The sequence below is a fragment of the Gobio gobio genome (genome assembly GCF_949357685.1).
Source record: "Gobio gobio genome assembly, chromosome: 16".
NCBI lineage: Eukaryota > Metazoa > Chordata > Actinopteri > Cypriniformes > Gobionidae > Gobio > Gobio gobio.
In genome coordinates, this window is record NC_137109.1 from 41,914,656 (window position 1) to 41,932,172 (window position 17,517).

At 36.7% G+C, this 17,517-nt stretch overlaps 1 protein-coding gene across 1 annotated transcript; it reads right to left on the bottom strand.

Annotated features, from left to right (window-relative positions):
• Nucleotides 1–8,421: 8,421 nt before the first annotated feature.
• Nucleotides 8,422–16,053, bottom strand: mchr2b (melanin concentrating hormone receptor 2b; the record flags this gene model as incomplete). Its single annotated transcript, XM_079839128.1, is given in 3 exon segments — nucleotides 8,422–10,795; nucleotides 15,661–15,900; nucleotides 15,902–16,053. Coding segments are annotated over 3 exon segments (1,032 nt in total). The 3' UTR covers nucleotides 8,422–10,155.
• Between the last annotated feature and the right edge of the window lie 1,464 nt (nucleotides 16,054–17,517).

Here is a 17,517-nt window from a genome sequence, read left to right on the forward strand (position 1 = left end):
TGCTTATCATTATTATTAGGCCAATTCTTAGCAATTCATAGATTAAAACTAATGCTGAAACTATTGTGATATTTGAATAATTTGTTAGATTTAATGGGATAAAGAAATGTGGGACCCACTTTATATTAGGTGGCCTTAACTACTATGTACTAATATTTTAATTAATCATTTGATACAATGCACTTATTGTGTACATATATGTTTTTACATTGTACTTACATTTTAAAAAATACCTGCATGTAATTAATTTCTGTAGTTACATTTATAATTACACTGTTGACACTCCCCTTACACCCAACCCTACCCTTAAACTTTCCCATACCACCACACCTGTCCCTAACTTTACCCTTAAACTTAGCCATACCACCAAACCTGTCCCTAACCCTACCCTTTAACTTACCCATACCACCACACCTGTCCCTAACCTTTCCTTTAAACTTACCCATACCACCACACCTGTCCCTAACCCTACCCTTAATCTTACCCATACCACCACACCTGTCCCTAACCCTACCCTTAAACTTACCCATACCACCACACCTGTCCCTAACCTTACCCTTAATATTACCCATACCACCACACCTGTCCCTAACCCTACCCTTAATCTTACCCACACCACACCTGTCCCTAACCTTACCCTTAATCTTACCCATACCACCACACCTGTCCCTAACCTTTCCCTTAAACTTACCACCACCACACCTGTCCCTAACCCTACCCTTAATCTTACCCACACCACCACACCTGTCCCTAACCTTTCCCTTAATCTTACCCATACCACCACACCTGTCCCTAACCCTACCCTTAAACTTACCCATACCACCACACCCGTCCCTAACCCTACCCTTAAACTTACCCATACCACCACACCTGTCCCTAACCATACCCTTAAACTTACCCATACCACCACACCTGTCCCTAACTTTACCCTTAAACTTACCCATACCACCACACCTGTCCCTAACCTTACCCTTAAACTTACCCATACCACCACACCTGTCCCTAACCTTACCCTTAAACTTACCCATACCACCACACTTGTCCCTAACCCTACCCTTAAACTTACCCACACCACCACACCTGTCCCTAACCTTTCCCTTAAACTTACCCATACCACCACACCTGTCCCTAACTCTGCCCTTAATCTTACCCATACCACCACACCTGTCCCTAACTTTACCATTAAACTTACCCACACCACCACACCTGTCCCTAACTTTACCCTTAAACTTACCCATACCACCACACCTGTCCCTAACTCTGCCCTTAATCTTACCCATACCACCACACCTGTCCCTAACTTTACCATTAAACTTACCCATACCACCACACCTGTCCCTAACCTTACCCTTAAACTTACCCACACCACCACATCTGTCCCTAACTTTACCCTTAAACTTACCCATACCGCCACACCTGTCCCTAACTCTACCCTTAATCTTACCCATACCACCACACCTGTCCCTAACTTTACCCTTAAACTTACCCATACCACCACACCTGTCCCTAACCTTACCCTTAAACTTACCCATACCGACACACCTGTCCCTAACCATACCGTTAAAGGGATAGTTCACCCAAAAACGAAAATTTGATGTTTTTCTGCTTACCCCTAAGGCATCCAAGATGTAGGTGTCTTCGTTTCTTCAGTAGAACACAAATGAAGATTTTTTTAACTCCAACCGTTGCTGTGTGTCACTCATATAATGCTTGTCAATGGGGTCTAATTCTATTAGAGTAAAAAAAAACATGGACAGACAACTTCAAATTAAACCGCGGCTCGTGACGACACATTGATGTCTTAAGACACGAAACGATCGGTTTCTGAGAGAAACCGAACGGTATTTATGCAAATATATCACCTCATATCAGACGACCGCTTCAGCTCTCCAGACTGCCATCACTTCCCGTAGGTGAGGTCAAAATAGCGGCTGGGTCATAGATATATACATAGATACCTCATTAGTGCCTGCGTGGATCATGGCGTGGATCGCTCGAATGAGGAATCTACGTATACATATCTATGACCCGGCCGCCATACCACCACACGTGTCCCTAACTTTACCCGTATCTCACCTCAATATCAGCAAAACTGTTTGCAATACAATATGATCACAATAAGTACATTGTACTTATTTTTTGATGTAAGGCCACCTAATATAAAGTGGGCCCGAAATGTGTGTTGTATTTCCATTTTATTTTATTTGAAAAAACATTTTTTAAATTATTTTAAAAACTACAAAATAACATGTGTAGACGAAACACCTTTAAACTATTTAATATAAGAATACTGACTAAATGATCGATAATGACATTCATTCTCAGCTGTTTTCACTGTGGATTTTATCAATAGTTGTTGCAGCCAGATCAAATCAACCCCCACAATTTCATATGCCACTGCCTACATCTATTTTCTCCCCTTTTTTTAATGACTTTTGTGCATTGCTAATATTTTAAACTAAATCTTTTAATCCGTAAATGCTACAGTGGAGTACTTGAACTCTATTTTGGTGGTGTGGCATATTAATTTTGATCAATATTTGACATCTATCGCCCTATGGGACCGGATGCATCCAGAGCTATTTCTTTCAAAGTGCATTAGTATCTAACAGCACAGAAATCAATCCCAGCCCTGTGGGGGTGAGGTTTGTTTAAGGAGGTGGTTAAATAAAGATTTACTGATGAATATGCCAGAGAGAGGTCAAAACGCTCCTTCTCTCCAGGACCACATGACAATGTTGCGTTGAATATGACCTTGAAGTAATTGGAGAGGTTTTCTTTATTTATCTGAAACTGTTTTGAAAAAGAAAAAAAAAACCTTTCATGCTTTTTCAGTTCCTGCTGAGGTGAAGAATAAAGAAGCTCAGGGCTTCATGGGAATTCTTTGTTTTTCTTTTCTTTCTGTCTCACCTTTTATTACACCAAATTTCCAAGAAATCTCTTATCATGTAACGGTTTTCTCAAGCAGAGATCTCTAAAAAATAGTAATGGAAGGCATGAAAAATATCTTTCTTATTTGGTGATGATACCCTGTAGTGTTTGTGTGGTTGGATTGTGCAAGGACACGCAAAGAGATGCTTTGTGTGTGTGTGTGTGTGTGTGTGTGTGTGTTTTTTTATCTTTCAGGGTCAGATATTTTAAACTGTTCAATGCAGGCCATTATGTATTCTTATACACCAATGATCCTCTTAATAAGTTTTTGGCCCTTTGATAAAAGGCCTTTATTAAATTTGTTGATTTGTGGAAACTGTTTGGCTGTGTATGAAACGAATTAACTCGAGCATTGTGTGTGTGTGTGTGTGTGTGGCGGCTGAGCAGATTTGTCTTAGTCATAGAAGGAAAAACAGGACACAGTTCTCTGATTTTATCCAACGCTGAAAAACTACTCATAAATTAGTGTGATATTTACATTACATGTATGAGGATGCAGGCCTTTCGAGATTTATCGGTCAAGTGATTTATTGCTTCGATTCTGGGGAAGGCGGAAGCAGAACATGATTGAAGCACCACTTACATTTATAAAGACATTAAAGCATCTCAATATCGTCATAATCTTATCAAAATCTTTGTGTCTGTCCCTAATTGAATTAGACCATAAAAGGACCACAGGCTGTATTAAATGGATGGGGGCATGTTGTGATTTTCAATGCAGCCACTTATGATCATACACTTGTGCTCATATATAAAACACAATTAAGATGTATGAAAGTTGGCATTATGCGTATCTCTTCTTATTTTATTGTGGTGTAATTTCTAATGGCTTTAGAAATCTTTATACTCTTTATAAGCGGTTTGGGAAGAAATTGAAAGTTAAAAGTTAAGTTAAAAGGCCACAATGTTCAGAGCCATGGCCTAATCCGATCTCAAGGGAAAATGTAAGTATTTTACGAGGTGGCGATTTTGTGAATTCGTATAATTTGTTTCGTAATAAAACGTATGATTTTCAATGAATCCCCTTATGAAAGACCACCCCTGCCCTTCACTAGGGTTTAAGTAAATCATACAAATCCGTACGAATGAGATCGTATAAATACCAATTCAGCAAAATATAAAATAGTTACGAATTGCTGTAAGATTGTGTTGCGCAGACTCTGAACCATGAAGTTTATGTGGAAAATGTGAGTTTGACTTCCTGATCATGACATTGAGAACCAACAAAAAACATAAGTGAAGAAAAGTTCATTTACAGTTGTCGATAGAATTATTGGCCCCCTTGGTAAATATGAACAAAGAAGAAATAATTCTGTCCTTTTGATCTTATTTTTTTTTTAAATCACAAAAATCGAACCTTTCATTGAAGCTTCTTTTGTTCTCTGTGACAAATTTTTGTGTTGATTTTGATGTTTATTTTGGATCGTTGTCCTGATGGAAGATCCAACCACGGCCCATTATAAGATTTCTAGCAGAAGCTGTCCGGTTTTGATTTTTTACTAGAATCCATGATGCCTGAACAAGATGTCCAGGACCTCCGTCAAGAAAATAGGCCAAAGATTTCACAGATCCAGCAGTATATTTAACTGTGGGCATGGGGTACTTTTTTTTAATCCCTGGTAAAATCCATCTGGTGGGTTTGCTGCCAAAAAACTTTTTTTTGTTTCATCTGACCATAGAAGTGGGTCCCGTTTGAAATTCCAGTCGTCTCTGACAACTGAATATGCTAGAGTTTCCGGATAAGCGAGGAGGATTTTTCTTGAAACCCTCTCGAACAATATGTGGTGATGTAGGTTTTTTTTTTTTTTGTCTTTTTGACCCCAAGACTTAACTAATGTCTGCAATTCTCCTTCTGTGATCCTTGGAGAGTCTTTGGCCACTCAAACTCATCCTCTTCCAGGCAGATTTGTAACATCTTTAGTTGATTGGAACATTTTAATTATTGCCCATGGTGGAAATGGGGATTTTCAATGCTTTAGCTATTTTCCCACAGCCACTTGTGAAGCTCAACAGCATTTTGCTTCACATCAGAGCTATACTCTTTGGTTTTACTCATTGTGATGAACGATTAAGGGAATTTGGCCTTTGTGTTTCCTCATATTTATACTACTGTGGAACAAGAAGCCATAGCTGGACAATTTCATGTTCCTGGTGTGCTAAAAAATGTAAAAATGATTGGGAATATACTTGAGATATTTTACTCAAAAAAATTCTAGGGGTGCCAATAATTGTCCAAACCATGTTTTGGAGAAAAACATTTATTTCATAATGTGAGTTCCCCCCACTTTCAATTCGTTTACTTCAATGAAAGGCTAGATTTTTGTGATTTATTTTTATGAAAGATCAAAAGGATAAACAATGCAGACTATTTTTTACAGCCATCTTTGATCATATTTAGGGGGCTAATAATTCTAACTTCATCTCACTGTAAAAAAAAATATTTAAAAAGTAAGTTACCTGGTTAATTGAAATTAAAAAATTTGAGTTAATAAATTGAACATTTTTGAGAATCGACATCACCTTTTATTCAAATATTATTAAAAGATTTTGTATGCATATTGCTTTATTGGGTTTTATTTGTGATAATGCAGTGAAACATGCCAAAAAAATCTATGTGGTTCAGATATTTTGAGTTTCTATTTATTAAACCAATTTCCTTCATTGTATTAACTCAAATTTTTCATTTCAATGAACTCTTTCAGGTTACTTACTTTTTAAAGTTAAACCAACAAAAAAAAAATTACAGTGTAGTAATACATTTGATAATTATATACGAGATTAGTACATCATATTTCAGGCCGGTTACCCTGAGCATTAAGTTGTCTGCTATAATAATAACAGCAGACAGACATAACATAGACAGATTTATATACAACACCTCGCTATATATGTTATGTAATCAAATGTTTTATATTATATTGCTAAATGTTTTGGTCAATATTTTTTATGTCATGTTGATTGTTATATTATACATGTTTTTTATGTTTTGTTTTGCTGCACTGTAAAAAAAATTCAGGTCTCCAATTGAAAATGTTCTAGTGACTGATCACATCTAAATTTTTCAGTTGGCCAAATTGAATTTCTGTGAATTGATGCAATTTAATTCACAGAAATTCAATTTGGCCAACCAAAATTTTTTTTATGTGATCAGTCACTAGAAAATTTTCAATTGGAGACCTGATTTTTTTTACAGTGTTTTATCTTGTTAAATATTATGTTTGTCTCATTGTTTCGTTATTGTCAAATTATGTTATATTTATTCATCACACTATGTGTGATATTGTTATTGAATTTTTGTGTTGTTTTTAAATGTTTATTTTTTTTAAATGTTCTTTCATTAAATGTTATTTTTATTGTTTTTATGTTTTGTTCTTAAATGTTAAGTAAGGTTTGTTTATGGTTTATGTCAACATATGTTGTTTTATGTTGTTACTTATGTTGCAAAATTTTGTAATTAATATTAATGTTGATTCCAAGAAGTAGGGCTCATGCGTCTTCAGAATTGCTTCAGTTCTTGGAAGGTCATACAATTTCTGAAATGTTTGTTGTTGATAATGAACCACATTTGCAATTATCCATTTAGCAAATGCTTTTGTCCAAAGCTACTTACAAATGAGACATTAAAGGTCCCGTTTTTCGTGTTTTTTTGAAGCTTTGATTGTGTTTACAGTGTGCAATATAACATGTGTTCATGTTTCATGTGTAAAAAAACACAGTATTTTTCACACAATTTACTTATCTGTATACCGCTGTTTTCACTGTCCTCAAAACGGCCTGAGAATTTCCTCGTTCTATGAAGTCCCTCCTTCAGAAATACGTAACGAGTTCTGATTGTGCCAGCGGTTCCCGTGTTGTGATTCGACAGCAGCTTAGCTCACGTTGCCCGGGAAGGTCACGCCTCTTACCATAACGGGGAGATGAACGCGCTCAAACTACAGCCCCTGAAGGCCAAACAAAGGTGATTTGACTCCGGGATGAAAATAACAGCGTCTGAATGACATGGCGACAAACGCAACCGAACCGAACCGAACCGAACGCAGCACTTCCTCTTCTCCACGAGGGAGCAACAAGACCACGCCCCCTTTTCGCGTATTCTTGTGGGCGGAGGTTAGTCGACAAACTGCTCTACTGACGTAATTAAAGCAGGAAATACCAGGATGTAGTCCAAACCGGCCGTTCGTTGTGGGCTTTGAAAGGGAACTTCTGTTAAATAAAATATCTTGCTTGGCATTGAACTTTGAGCTTTATCATTTTACAGGTATTATTTATGCTCTAACAGCAACATTACACACTAACTAAAGTTTGAAAAATGGGATCACGAAGAACAGGACCTTTAAGAAGAAAAGCCTCTAATTATTTGAGGTATGAAGGGAGGAGGAAATCTGCTTTGCATTCTGGGCTCCATAAAGGTTCAGGTTCTTTAAAAAAAAATTGACTGGGGAGATGTTTGACTTCATCCTCATGAAACACTTTTCAGTTCATCCAGCCATCTTTATGAGGGGATTAACATCATTTGTGAAGAATGTTTACAACTTGTGCTGCACCTGGTACTGTAAAATGGCTGTTATGGGATTATACAGTGCAATATAGGGCATAATGAGGTTCATGAAATGGGCTGCACATATAATTATGAATAGACCATGTGCAACAGTTGAACAGGCAATAGATGCTGAGAGTTGTCTTCAGATGTATGGACTGAAAGATGTATTAGTCTATTATTCTCTTGTGGTCTTTAGTCTTATCTAGTAATTAGATAACAGAATGAATAGATCAATTGTGGATAGAAAAAGATTAGATACGTTTTCTATGCATTGAAAGTACATTTCTTTTTTTTAAATATTGGGACACTGTCAAAATGGCAAAAAAAAAGAATAAGAATAGAATCCATGATACCTGAACAAAATGTCCAGGACCTCCATCAAAAAAATAGGCCAAAGAAAAGCACCATAAAAATATCAAAGTAAGTGATCCATGTGTATCTTCTGAAACTAACAACATTGATTATGGATCAGATTGAATTTAAGCAATTAAAAATTCTGAAATGATTCTTCTCCACCATATTTTTCAAATCTCATTAGATTCATTTGCAGCAGTACATTTTGTGTTCCAAGAAAAAATGAAGAATGTATAGTTATTACAGGGACAGTTCATGCAAAAATTCTATCATTTACTCACCCTCAAGATGTTCCGAACATGATTGAATTTCTTTCTTCTGCTGAACACAAAAGATATTTAGAAAAAAATGGTTAACCAAACAGTTAATGGACCCCATTGACCTCCATAGTATGGGGAAAGCAAATATTATGGAAGTCAATGGGGCCCATCAACTGTTTGGTTCTTTAAATATTCTTTTGTTTTCTGCATAAGAGAGAAATTCATACAAGTTTGGAACAACTTGAGGTTGAGTATAAATGATGACAGAATTTTCATTTTTGGGTGAACTTTAAGTGGTTCATATTCAGTACAGAATGTTGTGAACACAGTAAAATTGTGATTGTTTATTTAAAAATGCACACCAAAGTGATACAAGAACATGATTTTACATTCAAAGGGTCAAAGGTTATTTTTATAGCACATAAAAACAAAAGCCTTCAGGACAGGACGGATAATAAACAGGAGGTACACGCTAAAACAGTCATCATGAAATATATCGTTTTTTCCCTGAATAGCAAATTACCTAACAATTTGTCACCTGCCTTTTCTCTCCGACTTCCCTACTAAAAAGGCATTTGTCAATGTACACCATAATATATATTAAAGAAATAATATGCAGTTCTTTGTTTATTCTCCAGGCATCACAATGTGTTGATTGAGGGTGGCAAGACTGAAATGTGACTGGTCACACATAGTTTAAGTGTCACACGTTAACAGTGAACATAACTGTTCTTACATGGCCCGCAGGGGCTTCTTAGAATAAAAGGAAAAACAGAACCACACAGAGAATTTCACACTGGATATCTTTGTGAATTCATGTAATAAAATGCTCAGAAGCATACAGTCACGGTTATTTTATCTTGTACAATGTTCTAAGTGAAGATTAAACAGACAGCTAAACATGCATGACATCAAAACTTCATACGAGTTCAAAAGATGCGACCCAGTAACATCTGCAGACAAACAGATTTAAATGTGTAATACAAAGTACTTTAAAGTTAAGTCAATATCTATACATGTATGAAAAGATCAATTAGGCCTGTGTCTCAGATCAGCAAATTCGCTTATTTTACTCACTAGTGGACTTTTTCAACACAATACGTACCCACAAAAACACTGATTTTATTTAATATCACAAAGACATTTTATTTGATGTCTGCATAAATGACAAGTTTGATGGTTCTCTCATTTGGTCTATCATTCCCCAACAACGCAAACAAAAGCCACCAATACAGTATAACAAAACACATTTAATTGTCTTTAAAGGGATAGTCAGCCCAAACATGGCTATATTCAAAATGTCTTGCTTATGTGGAACACACAAGAAAAAAGTATTTGCAGAATTGTACTGAATGCTCTATATCATGCATCTGCAATGAACATATACTGAAGCTTTAAGAAAGTTTTAAAAAGGACAAAAAGCACCATAATATATGACTTGTGCATTATATTTATTATATACGTTTCTGATATACTATAGTAAAACAAATCTTGTGTATGGACCAATTTGAGTCCGATTCCTTCACAAACTGAACCGATCTAGTTCTTGAGTTCAACTCCCTGATTCATGATCTCTTGAATTTCAGTTCGTTTCCCACACAAAGTATATACAAAAATTGAAAATTCAAGTTTTGAAATTCATCACTAAAGATTTGTTTATGAAATTCTTTATCTTTTTGAAGCTCGAAACCCTCAATCTCTATTCTTTGTAATTGTTTGGAAAATATGACAATTCTTCAACCTTTTTCCTTGTGATTCACAGCACAAAATGTCATGCAGAACATGACTTCTGACGACAGAACTTTATGATGAACCATTTAAAAACAAATAATAGATAAATTAACTGTAAACATTGAAAACAAGACATTATGGTCACTTTTCCAGAATGTGACAAACCACACACATATAGTCGAGTGCTGATTCACTCCTTCATGCCTCCTGAAAGTTCACTGTGGCGTTTCATTTCACAGTTTTCCCCTTTGAGAAACAGTCTACCGTGCAGCAAGTGCTGCATTGCAGGCCTCCTTGCAGTTTTCCTCAGTTAGCACGTGGGGCGAGGTTCAGCGGGCGTTAGATGACAGTGCAGCGGTGACTGGTGTCCGGGCTGACGCTTGACCCTCCGTCGGTTTTGACGGTGGTCTTGGATGAGCTGATCTGGGACCGTAGCTCTTTGCGATGGCAGAGGCGGTCGCGGTAGTTCTGGGCGAATATCAGTAGCATGAGGGGGTTGATGCAGCTGTGAGAGTAACTTAAGCAGATGCTGATGTTGTACGCGTACACAAAGGCGCTGGTGGGCTGCTGGATGCTGAGGTTGATCACCTGGATGACGTGGTAGGGAGACCAGCAGACCAGGAACAGGGCGATCACCATCAGAACTGTCTTAGTGGCCCGTTTGGCCCACACCGACTGCTTGCGTTTGACCCGCCGGATGGAACGGAACACGTGGTATAAAGTGAGAGTGTAAAATGTACTTATTATAATCAGGGGGACAATGAAACCCAGCATGGACTGGTAGAGTGTGTACCAGTACATATCTTGTGGCCCATCCAGGTCAATCATACATATGTCCATGTTCTTTTTGGAGATGACTTTAGCGTATATCATGACAGGGATGCTCAGAAGGAAACTGCCCACCCACACCATAATGTTGATGATGATGGTCCACATAATGGTTCTCTTTTCAGACGTAGGATGTACGATTGCAATGTATCTGGACAACGAAAAAAAAAAGATTATTATGGTCTTTTTTTCCGGGAAAAGCTGGATAATTTGATCTCCATTTGATCTCACTTTCTAGAAGAAACAATTGACAATCTGTTTTTTTTTTTCATTTTTGATTCCAAGTGCAGGGCTATTATTATATTATTATACAACAGAGAGACGTTGGAACTATATCATTATAAAGAACTTAATGTTTGGATAATCTGAAGCTTACACTACAGATGATTCAGTAAAAATATGAGCTCTTATTTTGACCAAATTTTAAAGTAACCCTGTTGTCAAAACATTTTTTATTCATCTTTAAACACCAAAATGACATAATTAAAAAAAATTCCTGTGAAAAAATGTATTCATGGCTTAAATTAGCTTGAACTTTACACCCTTGCTTCATTTAGTGTATGCAGATTCACGAATATGCAAATACCCCTGCCTCCACTCACTCACTCACACAGGTTCATCAGGCTGATGTCTCAGAATGGTAATGCGTTTTATTTATCGCGCTCAACAACATCGGACACATAACGGTAATTAATATGATTAGCCTTTGGCTTGACTACATTATCAAACAGCTAATAATGTGTTGCTAAATGATACACAAATGCTGTCGTTCGCCATCTCATTCTGCTTTCTAAAAATCAGCATCCCTAAGAAATGCTTTGAACAACTTAGAACGTCAGTGGAGAAAGGCATATTGTTCATCATAACATAATACACCCCTATATTGCTAAATGTAGCCTACTCGATTTTCAACAAAAAAAAAATATTCTGGTATGAGCGGTCATAGTAATGATATGCTAAAGCCCGTTCGCACGTTGGCGGGATTGGTAAAGGTATTTTGTGATGTGAGAAACACCAGCGATTTCAAAACGCTTTTTTGAGACTTTGAGTCTTTTTCCACTGCAGTTTTAAGGAGAAAATACGCAACAAGAGTGTTGACATGAATTTGTACATGGTTTGTCTTAAAGCATATTAAAAACACCACATATATATAAACATTAAAAAGTAGATTTTCACCACAGGGGGTCTTTAAAACTACTACCTGCATCCAACCATTTTCCTGGTGGATTCCAGTGCATATATTTTAATAACACATTATTAAAGGGATAGTTCACCCAAAAATGAAAATTAGCCCATGATTTCCTCACCCTCAAGTCATCCGAGGTGTATATGACATTCTTCTTTCAGATTAATAAAATCTGAGTTATATTAAAAATGTTCTGGCTAATCCAAGCATTATAATGTCAAATAACGTGCTCCACACTGCTCCGGGGTGTTAATAAAGGCCTTCTGAAGCGAATCGATGCGTTTGTGTAAGAAAAATATCCATATTTAAAAATGTATTTCATTTTTTTTCTATGGCTCTGCATCAGCCATCCCCGCGCCATCACTTCCGGTGAATAAGGTCAAAATATATGCAAAATACCGGCGCGATCATAGATATATACATATACCCCTCATTAGTGCCTGCGCGGATCGGTCGAATGAGGCATCTACGTATATATATCTTTGATCGCGCCAGTATTTTGACCTTATTGGCCGGAAGTTATGGCGCTGGGAATACTAGATGACATTCGTCAGATAAGAGGTAAAAAAATAACATAAATACTGTCCGGTTTCTCGCAGAAACCGCTCGTTTCGTGTCTTAAGACATCAATGTGTCGCCACGAGCCGCATGGTTTAATAAGGATTCGTATGTCTGTGTGTTTTTACTCTCATTGCTCTCATACTCTAAAATATCCCCATTGACATGCATTATACGACTATCACACTGCAACGGTTGGAGTTACAAATCTTCATTTGTGTTCTACGGAAGAAACAAAGACACCTACATCTTGGATGCCCTGGGGGTAAGCAGATGAACATAAAAATTTAGTTTTTGGGTGAACTATCCCTTTAAAGCTGCAGTCCTTAAGTTTTACCTCTTTGTCGCCATCTCTGTTTGAACCCTGAAATTGCAGATATTTGCAGAGTTGTGTTCTTTACGTGGGTTGTGCATCAGCATGGCTCCTCAGCGCGGAAGAATCTAATGTTTTGAGGTGTATGTGTGGTTGTCTATCAACGCACCAGTTGTCAAAGATGATTGTCGTTTTGAACTTTCTGGATTACAAGCCGCCATCAAAATGACAAGTTTAATTACATTCCAGCTGCTGTAAGAAGAGGCCACAAACGATCCGCCACCTGCAGCATCCACACACGCGATATAGACTATTAGCCCGGACTCTTTTATGTATATGGAAGTGACGTATTGACGCAAAAATAAACAGCGGAAGCTTATATTTCCTGTGGAAACCTACCAGTACCCCTCAAATTATAACACATAATTACAAGCTTACTGTTGTGAAGCGGCTAAGGTAAGGAGATCGTTTTGAAAAATGTACTTGCTCAAAAATGTATTTTGGGTAATTTTTTACCAAAAAAAGTTACGGACTGCAGCTTAAAATAATATTTTATTATACATATTATGTAGCTTAATATTTGGTATATGTACACTACCATTCAAAACTTTGGGGTTGTTTTTTTTTTATTATGCTCACCAAGGCTGCATATATAATAAATAAAAAATACAGTAAACCTGTAATATTGCGAGATATTATTACAGTTTAAAATAATTGTTTTCCATTTTTAATATATTTTAAAATGTAATTTATTCCTGTAAGTAGTCAATTTCAGTGTTACATGGTCTTTCAGGAATCTTTCCAACTTGCTGATTTGTTTGCTCAAGCTCATTTTTCTTATTATCAGTGTTGAAAACAGTTGTGCACTTAATATTTTTGTGGAAACCATACTTCTTCTAGGATGAATAATTTTTCTTTGATGAATAGAAAGTTCAAAATCATTTATTTGAAACAGACACTTTTGTAGCATTCTAAATGTATTTACTGCCACTTACTTACAATTTAATACTTGAATAAAAGTATAAATTTCTTTCAATCTTAGTGACCCCAACATTTTGAATGGTAGTATACATTTATGTAAAGATGCAGTACATTGCTCTCCCAGAGTCTGATTTCTTCCTCATAGCTTTCTTCCTTGCCACTTCTGTCTTTGTCTTAAGGCATTTTTTTAATGTAAAACGGCTTTCTAGCAATATGTAGCTGACTTGTCTTGATTCTTGAAAAGCAAACAGGTCACATGCTACTAAAGCAGCACAGCAAGTGACAGATTTCTAAGAAATGCATTTGCTCTGTTTGTAGTCTTCTAGACTAAAAGCAGATTCAAGTTTAAGCATATGTGTACTTTACCCGTGTACAGTCCAAACACATCAGCTTCATTTTTTTATCAAGTATAACAGCTCTCTTACTCTAGTCATACAACAATATTAGTTTTTTTCCCCTTCCAATTCCTTATAAAAGAAAGGGAATGTGTCTGGCTCCATGTATAATGTATTGCTCGCAGAAGTGGTGGTGACTTTAAGGTTGCTCTTTAAACAGAATTTGGGATTATATTGCTTTGCAAAACATGATGAAAATGTGCAGCTAAGATGCTTTATCTACGTAACTCTAAGCATGTGACCCAGTAAAAACCCTTTGGGAATACAGTAACGACACTATATGAAAAAGTGTTATAGTTGAGCTTTATCATCTAATCATACAGAGGCTCATATGTCTTTGACACTCACAACTAAGCAAAAACTCTCTCTCCTCTGCACTCTGTATTTTATGAAGAGCTTTTGTATGTATTGTGTGCTAAAGGTGCTAAAGTGCTTTTGTGTGCCATAAATTCAGGCGAAGTAAGAGGGCTTTTTCAAAGTCAAACACTTTGTTCCTGAAGTACAGTCTTACACAAAAATGATGGATGCAGTGTGATTCAGTATTCAAGGTCATGTAGCATGTATCACACCCTTGAGAGTTGCATTGATTTCTTTTTTTTTTCTTTTGCATACATTCAGTTGATTAACAGTGATGAACAGCCAGGCTGTAATTTCATGTAATTTGGTGAAAATGCTCTGTGCTCTAGAGTTTGAATAAAGAATTATATCCCTTTGGCCCCTAAGCTGATGTAGCCTACCTCATATTATAAACACATTTAATATCTTCACTGAAAGAAACCTTTCGAGAACATGACCATGTCAGAGGTCACAGAAAGAAATTATTAAAATATATCTTACAAAAAATGAAACTTATTATTTCACAATTTACATTTATATATAAGATAAATATATAAATACAGTATATAGGCTACATGCAAATATATCTTGAATATATATACATGAGGGAGTGTGTATTTATTATAATAATAATCACGATTAAACGATTGCCCAGCACTAATTTATGCTTATGCAAATCAAAAGAAAATATTAAACATTTATATTAAAAACAACTGTACTAGCCTACATTGAGCAACAAATGAGACTTATGCGCAAGTAAAAACCCGAAAGACTAATTCGCCAGTTCCCTTTATATTTGTCCTATTGGTTTATGAGTAAAATAAGGTCTGTGGTAAGCATTGATGACTGAACGTGTTGTTCTACAACGTTAATAACAACACGTTCGAGTATGGCCAACTTTTGTTTACCACAGACCTTATTTTACTCATAATTCAAAAACCTCATTATAAAAAACCCATAGGAAAATCTCGAGGGAGCCACTGCCGCTTAAGTTAGCCAATTGGCAAACTTACATAATCGCTATCTCTTGTGAAACTCTAGATAAGAAACATGTGACATTTTATTTTCCTAGCAGAAACTTGAGAAGTGATGCTGTTTAGGATCAACTGATCTGAGTAAGATCTCATTTGTGACCCCCCTGTGTAGTTCAAGGCCTACTTTGCAAGAGAGGTAAATAAAGCGTGACTGGCAGTAGGCTTGCATTATCATACCATTCTGGCATTCTCCCAAATGCATGCAACTCTCACCTGTCAATGCAGAGCACAGTCACTATCCCCACTGTGGTGAACTGGTTACTGACGTCCACCACCACCACAGCTTTACACATGAAGTCCCCAAAGACCCACTGTCTGTCCCTGACCAGCTGATGGATGTTGAACGGCATCACCAACAAGAACAGCAGGTCTGCGATGGCCAGATTCAGCACGTAAATGTCAGAGACCATCTTCTTCTTGCATGATGCCACAGCATAGATGACCAAACTGTTCTCCAACTGAACACAGCACGCCGTAGATAGTGGGGAATATGTGCATGAAAGACGCGATGTCAATGATGCTGTACGACTGGACGGTTCGGTTCACGCACGAAAAGTTGGACGAATTTGCAAATGCGGAATCGCAAAAAATATCCGAGGCGTTCATCTTAAAAAACTTTTTGCTTGAAAAGGAATTACATAAATATGAAAAGTTGTCTTCTTAGTCTGGTCTGTGCACGAGTACGCAAGCTTTACGCAGCGCTCTACTTCATATTCAAAACGTTTAAAGTTGTAAAAGTTCTCCCTCGGGGTGTCACTTATCGTCCCGTTTTCATCTGCTTTGTTTTTCAGTCAGTTCGCCGATGCCTCAGTCTCTTGAGATAGTGTTTTAATAAGTGCCCAAAAGCAGGAGCTTCTGTGCGTATTCTGCGCGTCTGTCTCCTCCAGTAGCTGTTTGAAGAGATGCGAGTGTCTCCACCCTTTCAGAGCCCTCTCTCCAAACTCACCCATCACACTCAATATCTAAGAGAAAAAAAGATATTTGATGATTCATTTATGCAGCCCTTCACAGCAAGATGCTCCAAACTCCAGTGGTCACAATCAATTTCTTTATATGCTATCATGAACTTTGGGAACCTGTTGCATGCACGTCTCTACTGTTTAAGATGTTATTATATTGAGATAAGCGGGGCATTTTCACTGTTCACTGTGTTTCAAAGTTATTGTTGCAATGATTTTTCTGCACAGCCCTTTTATTGATTATGTCCGTGTAACAGGTAAAGATAACATATTCATTTGCGCACTCTTTAAAACTAAAGCCTTATCTCCCTAACACACATTCTTAATCAAATATCAGCACCACTGCATTCCTGTAAAAACAGGCACTCCATTATCTTGTCTAGATTTGAGGGAACATACTTTTCCGGAGAGAACAGAGCATTTCTTTTGAAGATTAGAAACTTCTTCTCCACAGATTAAATGTCTCTTAAGGTGCTCATCCTCTACTAGATGTCTAGACGGCACTGATGGCCCCCTCCAGAGATTATGCCAAAACAAAATATATATATTGCATACATTTATTGATTTTTATTCACACCATCTTACAAATGAGATGTGTAATTGTGCAGCATGCAAAAGAGCAATGCAGCAGTCCAGTCTGACTGGGTATAGTAATTTAGTTTTGTGCATATTAGTTGTAATAATATAATACAAATTATTATTGTATATATTTTTGGGAATAATTACATTCTTAAAAAATATAATTTAAAGAAGTCTGCTATGCTCATCAAGGCTGCATTTATTTGGAAAATAAATTACAGTAAAACTAGTAATATTGTGAAATATTACAGTTTTTAAAAAATGATTTTAAAATGTCATTTATTCCTGAATTTTCAGTCTTCAGTGTCACATGATCCTTCAGAAAGCATTCTAATATACTGATTTGGTGCTCAGTTATTATTCATTATGTGTTGGCTCAATTATTAACAATGATTCTTATTATTCTCACTGTTGAAATCAGTTTTTGCTGCTTAATATTTTTATGGAAAATGTGATTCTTTTTCCTGTTACACATTATACATTTAAGTGATTAAATTATGAATCTCTTTTACCCCAAACCTTTGAATGTATC